Source organism: Aspergillus homomorphus (genome assembly GCF_003184865.1).
Source record: "Aspergillus homomorphus CBS 101889 unplaced genomic scaffold BO97scaffold_1, whole genome shotgun sequence".
NCBI classification, from domain to species: Eukaryota; Fungi; Ascomycota; class Eurotiomycetes; order Eurotiales; family Aspergillaceae; genus Aspergillus; species Aspergillus homomorphus.
This window is the reverse complement of record NW_020291887.1, coordinates 1,614,309-1,624,534: the sequence shown is the minus strand read 5'-3', so window position 1 is coordinate 1,624,534 and position 10,226 is coordinate 1,614,309. Positions and strand designations below refer to the sequence as shown.

The 10,226-nt window shown below is 50.7% G+C and overlaps 1 protein-coding gene across 1 annotated transcript; it reads left to right on the top strand.

Annotated features, from left to right (window-relative positions):
• The first annotated feature begins 5,148 nt into the window (after positions 1-5,148).
• Positions 5,149-5,961, top strand: BO97DRAFT_12314 (uncharacterized protein). Its single transcript, XM_025689985.1, has 2 exons — positions 5,149-5,593; positions 5,650-5,961. Exons 1-2 carry the CDS (start codon positions 5,276-5,278, stop codon positions 5,824-5,826), a joined length of 495 nt encoding a protein of 164 aa, XP_025556845.1. The 5' UTR covers positions 5,149-5,275; the 3' UTR covers positions 5,827-5,961.
• Positions 5,962-10,226: the final 4,265 nt, after the last annotated feature.

The window sequence follows — 10,226 nt, the reverse complement described above, 5'->3', positions numbered from 1 at the left end:
CCCCCCTTTTCTCCTCTCCTTCCCTATCGCCCACCACCTGGAATAGACTCTAGGTTAGGATGTCAGTGTTGGACTCAACCGGCTCTGCGTGATACGGTCAGATGGGGGGGTTGAGAAAGGTAGAATAACCCCAATCAACAAACCTCCCCTCCCCCATTCCCCCCCCCCTCGCCCCTCCACCCCCCATCCTTCACCCTCCCCCAAAGGGTCCTCCTCCTGCTCCAGATGATGCCATCCTGTAGTGACGAGAGTCGATGATGAAAAGATGAGGTGATTGGCGCCGGGAAGGGGGGATCATCCAGAATTCTTTTTTCCTTGGGGGAAGAAGACCTTGAAGGGTTATGATTTGTCCATTGACAGGAATAATCTTTTTTTGGATTGCTTTGTGGTTTTAGGTTTTTGGGCAAACCCTTTCCCCAAACTACTAGTCCGGGGCATAGCCGGGGAAATACAATACATGAAGTAGAAGAAGATTTGTTTCGACAAGATCTTCAGAACCGCCCAGTCCAGACCCAGCTGATCGACCGACATTCAGGCGAGGGTCGGCGACAAGGGAATCTGAGATAAGTTCATAAGCCAAGCAGACAAGACGGTGTTGGGGGTCGAATGAGAGTTTCCCAATGACATCTGTCCGTGACGGAAGCGGTGATCATGTCGAAAGGGCTAGGTAGGGCAGAGCGGTACGCGGAGTCAAAAAAAGTCATACGATGGGTCCAGGTCCAATACATCATCAGCGGTAAGGTAAGGCAGGGGGTGTGGAAGAGGGGGGCGTGTGCAAAGCGGTTGATGAGGCTGCTGTTGAGTTTGTTGGCGACAACAGCCACAGGGCGAACTGGAGGAGGGCAACGAAAAAGAGCCGGGATGACATGCCATGCGGGTAAATGGGCGACGACGGCCGTCCGTCGGGATTGTGGGGGAAGAAAAAAAAAGAAAGCATTGCATCAGACATCAACCATGGCTCATCATCAGCCTTCCCTCCCCCGTGAGTCAGATTAGACGCACAGTAAGTTATACGGGTATTCGGGACGGCCGGCTCACCTCAGCTACCTCTAAGTATTAGTACGGTGATAATTTGACCCGAGTACGGCAGAAGTATGGGGTAGGCTATTCTCCGTTATCTTGGATCTCTTGGTGCTCAAGGCGCCTAGACTAGGCGGGCAGGCTGGGGCTGGCAGGCATGATGATGGGATGGCTACGTGGGATTTGCGCCGAGAAGATATGCGCTAAATCATGTGGTCGGCGGGCATACGGGGTCGACAAGAAATGCAATTGCAATCGCCCTGCAATCGCTCATCAGATGTGATACCGAGATGGGGATGGGCGCGGTCTTCTGGCTCTATTTAACCGACTATCAAGCTTCCCAGGTGCGATCAACCGTCTGTGATGCGCGCGCTCCCCCATGTAGCCGGAATCGAATCTTCTCACAACCGGAACCCCCCTGCCCCCTGGGCTAGTGCTTACTATTCCCACTGCATTGGTGGGAAGCCCTGCATCGTTTCATCAGTGCCACGGCGTCTACAGGAGCTTTCCGGTGATGATATTAACAGGGGGAGGTAGATGACCCCCCTGGTAGGAGTCGCCAGGAGGGGGCCGAAGGCGACTACTTGGTGATCCAACGCAAACTAGAATCAAGTCCGGAAAATCAACTCCGCAATCAATTCCTCAGGTCCCAGACCACTGCTAATTTCTGAAGCTCTGCCCGCCGTGACCGGAGTGAATTTCCCCGGACGGGCGAAGCTGAGGGGGGAGGACTTCCGACAAGGGAAACCCCCGTGCGGGAGCACTGCTTGCTGAGAGGGTTACGAGTCCGCCACCATCAGGCTTGACTAATGATATCGTCTGATTGTCGCATGATTTGATCTTAAGTGTTAAGCGACTGAATGAAATAATCGCAACCTGGAGAGGAGATCTTACCTAGACCAGGCGGGCGTCATCCGGGAGAAAGTAAGATACGGGTTTTCGGCAACTCTAGCCAGCCATTAGACAACCCACGAGCCACTTAACGTCTTTTGCTTCTCAATATGGCGTGGTAATGCAGCAGAGGTATTCACATGTCACTGGATAATAATCGATCTTATCAGCATGCTTCTCGAAGTGATTGTGGCTAACTTGTCCGAATATTGGCTGGTAAGTAAGGGTCAATGGCCCTGATGGGAGCTAGCATTTCTAAGAAAGGAATGTGAGTATTTTCATGAGTGTGAGTCGCGATAAGGCACGCAAAGAAACCAAAGGTCAAAAGGGAATATGCTCAGGGCGAAGGCAGGAAAAAATAGATCAATTATTAAAAAAAAAAAAAAAAAAAAAAAAAAAAAAAAAAAAGAACAACACGATTCGTAATTAGGATGAATATCCGGGAAATCGGAACACATCCATGCATCAAGCCGTCTGGGCAGTTCTGTAGATCGTAGATAGTCCCAACCCCGAGGGGTCCGGGGAGAGGGGGAAGGATAATGAGGGTGCAACCCCAACTTGGTCTACTAGAACAGATATCACAGTCACATTGTCGTTGGGAACGTGTCCCCGATAACGTCTTTCCGTTCGTTATCATCTCAATGATAACTAACCGATGCACAGTGTGTATTTGTCTCTTTGAGCAGGCACCAGGAGGTCCAGACCCAGTATAGTTTAGTACATACCTAGATTCTCAAAGCCGATTTGACCTTCAACACTAAATCTCAGGGATCGCAAGATAGAAGAAGGGCAAGGGTAGGGGCCAGGGGGTTCGGTAGAGCCGACGGAGAAAACCTCCCGCGGTTCATATCGTGGCGGTTCCCCCAGCTCTGATAGGATAAAGTCGGCCGTCTTGGTCGATGATCTGGAATCCACCCCCAGGACCAGAAGGTTTATCCGCCTAGAGAGGAAAGAATGGCGACCCCGGAAAAATTATCATTCGGACAAGGGTAGTGCGAATCACTAAAAAGATCCGTGAGATAAGACAGACAAAAGTACAAAACTCCGTACTATACAGAGGTGTCTAGGGTGTGAAACACGGGGTCACAGGGCTGCAAATGTGAAAAGCCTAGAAACTTGATCATCTGCTCGTCCTTATCTGGTATGGGAAAAAAAAACCTGCTTTGTTCCAACTCAACGTCCAGATTTGGGAAGGATGAGATAGGGGATTGGAACAGAAAGAGCCGGCGGTACCAGCTGCAAATTCTCAGCTGAATGAATGCTTCTCATAGCTGCGATGGCTGATGCCGGGCCGATTGCCGGCGCTTTGCCGGCCAGAAGAACGGTACCATGTATGCGCGCTCAGGCTTCAGGCTCGTGAGTCGAAAGCGAAACCCCACACCTATCGATGATTCTCCAGGCTCCAGCCTGGGTTGGTGGAACAAATGGGGGAGTAGGACTGGATGCTGAGGGTACTACGCAGGTACGGCACCAGGGCTACGTAACTCCTCGGCCAGGCCAGAGGCAGGACTGCTTAACCTACATACCTACATACTAGTCTACGCAAGCACACAGTCGACAGCTATTCAACACCTCATATTGTCCGTCTTTGTCGCCATCTTGCTAATAAATAATTCCACATTTTGCCGAACAGCCAGCGAGGCGCCATATCTGTCATGATGACAACAAAGTGCCAGGCCGTACGTATTACTTCACAAGCCGGCATGCGACTAATACGACAGATGCTGCTACTCCTCTCAACCTGCGATGATGAGGTATAGGCACTATTGAATTGGCGAGCAGTGACGTTCCCATAGATCTCCAGGCCCATTTTCTATTTTTTTCGAAAGACCCCATGATCTTGTTGCGCCCGGCACCGAGCCCTCCACTTGCACATCCCCAATGACGGAAGATCTTCCCCGCGATCATCGCGGGACATGATCTACACGAGTCGCATTCGGGAGGTGCTCTATCCGGAAAAGGTCATTCCTCTATTTAGTAGCTGCTTGAAGGCCCGAATGTTGCATTGAATCGAGGAGGTCAATAGTGGATGCGTTCTAGCGCAGAACAATTGTCACTTAGTTGCAGGTAAACCTTGGCCAGATACCTGGGTGCAAGTATGCAGAAGCACGCCTCGTTTCTGCTGCAGCGCGAACAGGCGAGAGTAGGCGTGGCGCTAACCGACTTAGCCGTTGTCAGGCAATCGCTACGGTGACTATCGGCGGCAATCGCTTTATCAGGGCAGCCAAGGGACGTGGACACTGTGCAGTAATCCCATGAAGTTGACGATCACTACCATGCTTAGTCGAGACTGTTCATGCGTCGAGGACTGTCACTTTACTCGGCCTTAGGGCTTTAGGCTTGCCTAAATCACAATCTCTTTTGTTATCAGCAACTCCGGCTTTGGATCTATGCAAGTACACAGGGAATTTTATCATTTGTGCCCATGGAAGAAGTATACTTGGAAACATCTCGCCAACCACTAAGCAATATCAAAGTCAAAGGAAACGGCGGCAAGACCCCCAATTTCGCACTAATCAGATCAGAGAGAACGAGGTAATCATGAGTCAAGTACAGATAATTGTTACACAGCCGGATGCTCACTTCAGGCCAATCGATAAGCATTTCGTACATGGCGCCGGCAGCCATGGACTCCCTTGACTAGCCGCGATGTCACTCGCTTTTCGTGTTGCCTGATCCTTTCAGTATGGGGTAAATGATAATTGTGTCTGGTGTCTGACAATCAGCCAACATACACGCACACGCACATTCTTATCTCAGTTTCATACGATAAATAAAACAATCTTGCCTCCTCGTTGACTAGAGCATGTCAAATAAGCGAGCTGCATTCAATTCTTTTTATCTATCTCTGATGTGTTGCTTGCTCATTTACAGCACTAGAATGCGGTAACACCCGCCCCATGGCCCATGATCGCTAGGATAGGAGAGCAAATCCGACTAGGAGGTATATTTACCTAGAAGATGACAATCCGCATTGGCTGCAGAGCAAGACAAAATGCAGAACGCATTGACTCCCAGAAGCAGACGGTTCGAGACTCTCGCGCTGTACAGTCCTCCTTGGTTTCTGCCTTGCGGTAGGTGTTTCACATGTGGAACTCCGTGCTACCATCAACGACAGCTGAGATCCAACCACGGCCAGCTCTCAAGCGCAACCCATTGTAGATCAATCCATTATCAATATGATGTATTGGTATTAGTGTGTGATACTCTTGTCTTGCCCTTCGGCTCTGCAATGGCTGAAAATACTGTCACACGGACTATCGCGATAAGTTAGTCTGATTTGCCACAACGAACAGGGAAGCTCCTTTATCCAGCCCGAGCCAATCATTTCATTGCGTCAGGATTCATTGAATAGAAATCAGATATGACGTGCCAGAGGCAATCATGTTACCGTTATGGCCGGAACAGCCTGATTTCGTCAACCCGGGGAAGTGCGAACGATACATCCGAGTGTCCTGCCAACTGTGGAAGTCTTGCCGAGACGGATTACTCAGCCTTGCAAGAGAGGCCAAGTGAGAGCCAGGGGAGGGGCGCTGTCGGGTTTCAGTCTTGGTATTGCGTTATGATATCCATGATCCATTCTCAAGGGGGCAACAGGTCAGCCGATTATCGGGATGCGCTCGCTGCACTCGTGAGAAGACGTTTACTTTTTACGCAAGAGAATTGCGTCGAAGTCTTCCCTGTGCGCTGCTATCTTCTGGTCGATCCTGTCCGAAGGCGACCCTAACCGCTTGGCAGCAACATGCGGGGATGAAACCTGGGGAATCTCCAGAGAATCTCCGTATAGAGGTACATATTACGGAAAGATTGACCTATCAGGATTGCCATACAAGGCACAATTCTGGGCAATGCGAAAGAAATCAGCACCGCTCATGTCCATCTACCAGTAATGAGCAAGAGATTCTTATCAGTTGAACTTAACAGCAGGCCCATCCGATGCAACAAGGGGACTGTGAGAGGGTTGCCTGCGGTCAGATTCTACCCTCAGACACACACACACACACACAGACACACCGGCACGCCTGGTATGTAATCTTACAGCCGCCCGGGTATGGTCGTGACCGATTGCGGTCGAGTTTAAACGCCACGTCCCGAAATCCGGCTACGGACACGCACTTCCAAGCCCTCCGCAAGGCGCGATCCGAAGCTCCACATGCTTCTGGAACGGAGCACCTTGCCCAATCATGGTGGAGCAACGGTATCACGGTGATGTCGTCGATACACAGGCGTCACAGCCGCTGCCCCCAGGTTATGCGGGGCCGCGCTTCCGGAACCCGGACGCAATCATATTAGTACGGACGCAGTACGTACCTGCTGTACTGCCCGGAGGCAGACACGCAGGCAGAGCTGAGTGAGGCAGGCAGGTACTGTATCCCCCGTCAGAGGCTTAGGCAGTCTGGTTGGAAATGTGTGGGATTGGCGGGTTGGCCTCACTCATTGGTCAACTCGTCAGGGTTCCTCTTATCAGGCATCAGATATCATGCTAAATTCAGCTTCAAAGCCTTCTCCCTAACAAAGACAGGAAGAGCGCAGCCTGGGGCGGGTCACGGGCGATCTGGAAGGGGCACACCCAGTCTATTCAACCCCCAGAGGTCCTTTCCTCACTGTCGCATCATTATTCTTTGCCTACAACCTGTATCACAAATACCAACTTTCGGCTGGAAACGGTATCCCCGAGGTTTCTCCTCTGGTCAACCCAGAATACCTCACTCTCTGACCCTCCAGTCACACCATTGACTTCTTCTTTCAAGATTTTGGGGGGAAGTCGGTCAATAGGGGGGCAAAAAACCCCCCACAACGTATATGCATTGCACTCCATAGTTAGTCTTGCCCGGTTGGTAATCAGCAGTGTCGGTCGCATCTGGGGACATCTGGAGAAAAGAGGCGCAGGGCACGAGAGAAAAACGGCCACCATTTTGCGCGATGACACGTCGCTCGAAAGGGGCGGAAGGGCTCGGATGAAGCTAGGGGGGCCAATTTAGATGTCACTTCATTATACCATTAAGTAAGTATCTTGCAACTACACCCCCTGTACCTGACTGGATCTAGGTCAAGGTACTCGTACCTGGGTGCCTGAATCACTTTACCCCGTATCTATAATTATATAAGTAAGACTTGGTCACCAGTGGGTGGACCCTTGGCTAGCTACTCTTCATAACTACTGTGCAGTCTAGTTCAGGACGATCGACTGGGCGAGGGGGTCGGACGTGGTCAGGTCTCGTCCAATTCCTCACCACAGGCAGACTAAGGGTTGGTAGTGTGCTGTCTACCTGCCTTAGTGAGGTACTAGTGTACTGTGAGCGAAGCTTAAGGGAGGGCAGCAAACGAGATAAGGTCCTTGTCGTGCCATTTTCTTCACCTCGCACCCACGCACGATGTTGTCCAGGCATCGGCCTTGTTTTTCTCCTTCATCTCCTACACTAAAGCTCTTCTCCTCTCTGACTTCTACTCCCTGGATGTTGGTCTACGGAAATCATGCTATCGTTCGCAATCCATCCCACCGACTATAGTTCTACTCACTCGGTCGAGATGGCCAGAGGCACATGCTAGCTAGGCTTCTGCCCCTCTTTCATCTCCCAGAAAGCCCCTCCTCCCTCCATCCGCCCCGTCCTCCCCCTCTGACCCTACTGTAAGACTAAGTACTTTACCCCTTTCCCCCCGTCTGCTCCGACCTAGTCATAGCTCCAAGGGAGCTATCTTTCAATCTCAGCCAAAACCCCTCCGGAATCCCGGGTCTAGTCTACAATAGGTGTGTGTGTGTGATGGGTTTCAACCAGTTATGTTCCTGCTTGTGTACATAATTACCTAGGTACTTACCTGTTGAATCGGACCGCCTCCCTGTCTGAGACTGTACAGTTTGTAGATAGTGCAGGAAGGACTCTGCGGAGGAGGGGTGGGCGGAGAAAAGTTGGGCACTGTTGATCCGTGTACGTTACTACGGACAGTACAAGTGTACAACCCTTTAGCTGCAGGTGGAATCCGATCTTCCGTCCGTTGTGCGCCTCTCTGCTTCTCTTGTTTGCAGACCGCCAGTAGTGCGTACTTCGACTCCCACAGAAACTGAGTGTTGGGAATTTTGGATCGGGTTGCAAATGGCGATAATTTAGCATTGATTTTACCTGACCTTATGACAAAAGAGAACGTATACAAGAAAAGCGGGAAAGCTCGTTGATACCTACCTATCTACTGTACGGCGCATTCGTATACAAGAACAATAATTTCCCAAAGGAGAAAGTTTTACCCCATACGAGAGACAGCCTGAAAGAGAGAGAGATTCACCGAACCTTTTCCCCCAATCATGGATACTATTCGTATGTGCCAGTCTGCCAGGTTGCCCCAGTGTTGCCCTCCACGTAAGAGCTGGGGCTGGCTGGGCTACAGCACTTTCATCTCTCGCCCAAATCAAGTTTAGCTTGGAGGCAGAAAATAACCAGACAAAAAAAAAAAAAAAAGGGACCAGCACAACGCCGAGCCGACCGATAATAGGCGAGGCAGGCAAAGAGAGAGGGGGGTGGGCCACTACGCCCACGGAAGATGGCCGGGAATTGCGTCATGGCAGTGAGAATGATTTGCAGCTAAATCCAGGAGGTTCGAACTTTCGACAATAAGGGAAACATGGGCCTGCCTTAGTGGCGGCGCACTGCCGCGTTTCTAGATGACAATCTCCCGTCTCTGGAGGCATTGTGACTCGTTGGTCGGTAGATAGTTTCTACAATGGTCAGTCCACGTAGACTATCGAGATGTCTAGTCTAGGAACATACAGTGCTTGGCTGATTGTTGTATACTGGAAGTTTTCAGCTTGCCACGTCAATGGTTGGTAGGCACTGACTCGTTGCTATTTCTGCTCTAGAGTTTTTTTTATTCTATTGTCTTGCTTTTGGTGGTAGATACGTAATTGTCGACTTCATCATTTATCACCATCAGCATCACTATCAATCTAGGCTGTATGTGGATGAATGTGGGAGGGCAATGTGGGTTCCAATGTGTGTGAGTGTTTGTTGTACCGGGCCGGGGGCCGGGGTACTGTCTTCCACATGCTGTGATTTGACGGGATGCAATATTTAGCAGAGGAGAAATAGAAAAATTTAAGCCCGGCGGATCAAAACTTAAGATCTTGTCATCATCGAAGTCCCGAACAATCCATCCACTAGAAACGATCCAGGGTAGAGAATCTCCACGAGAAACCTCCCCGTTTGGGAAGAGACGACGAGAAGACAGAAGGGAGAAAATTTTTCTCCGACTGAAGAGAAAATTTTCTGCAACCGCAAGAATGAGACGGTGTGTGAGAAGACTGGGTTGTGTGCTGTAAAAAGTGTGGGAGGTATCGGATGATTTCGGAAGAATTCCGGCCTTTTTCCTCTCTCCCCTTGAACTATTTTTTTTCTTTTCCTGGGGGAGAGGCTGGCGAGTCTAAACGGGGCGGGCAACTGAGCAAAGAAAGTTGGATTGCGGAGAAAAAATTCTTACCTAACCCGACTTTTCCCTTCCCCTCTTCCCTCTCCAGTCTCCAGGGTGAGTTGAGGCCACGGGCTCGCGTCCTCAAAGGGGTTTTCCGGTGAAGCAGCCATCGTCGTTAGGGCCCTTTAGGGCCCGTTCTGGCCTTGGTTGGTTTCTTCCCTCCCCGGGACTTTCCCCTCCCCCTCTACCGGTGGCCGTGGTTTGACTTTTCCCCCTCTCTTTCGCTCGCGCGCGGCCTTTTCACCAGGCTAGGCTAGGCTAGGCTAGGCTCTCGGTCTGAGGCAATTTTTCTCTTCCCTCGTCTTTTATCGGGATGTCCGACCCGAGTTCGTTCTACCCTGGCTCTTCTCTCTGCCGAATCTATCCCGAGTCCCGTGGTGGTCTGAGCCGCCCTCACTGGGCGGTATCTGGGGAGTCTTTTCCAGCTATTCCTCGGAAGAAGGTATCCCGGTTGGCTGACTTGCTGCCTCGCTATGCTGTGGCTTGACTGCCTTACTCTTCCGGGAAATTATGTAACTATTCTTATCATGTCGTGATGTGCTGGTGGCCAGGTCAGGCCAGGGCAGTTTAAGACCAAGATGAACTTGAACCCCTCGGCAATTTCCACCTCGGCCAATTTTGATGCGACTGCTACCATTCCAGGAGCTTTATTGGGTACCTTGGACTCACTTTGACACTCCGTAGTTCGATAGTAGTCACATATCCATTATCCAAAACTGGGGATCGCTAGGGGATTGGGGTAGTACAGGCTCGAAACAGTAACCGGAAAGGAGTGAAAAATTTTTCTTTCTACCCAATCTTTCAAGTTTTTGGTTTGTAACCTATCGTCTGCCACGCACCCTCTGTTCGGCTATGGA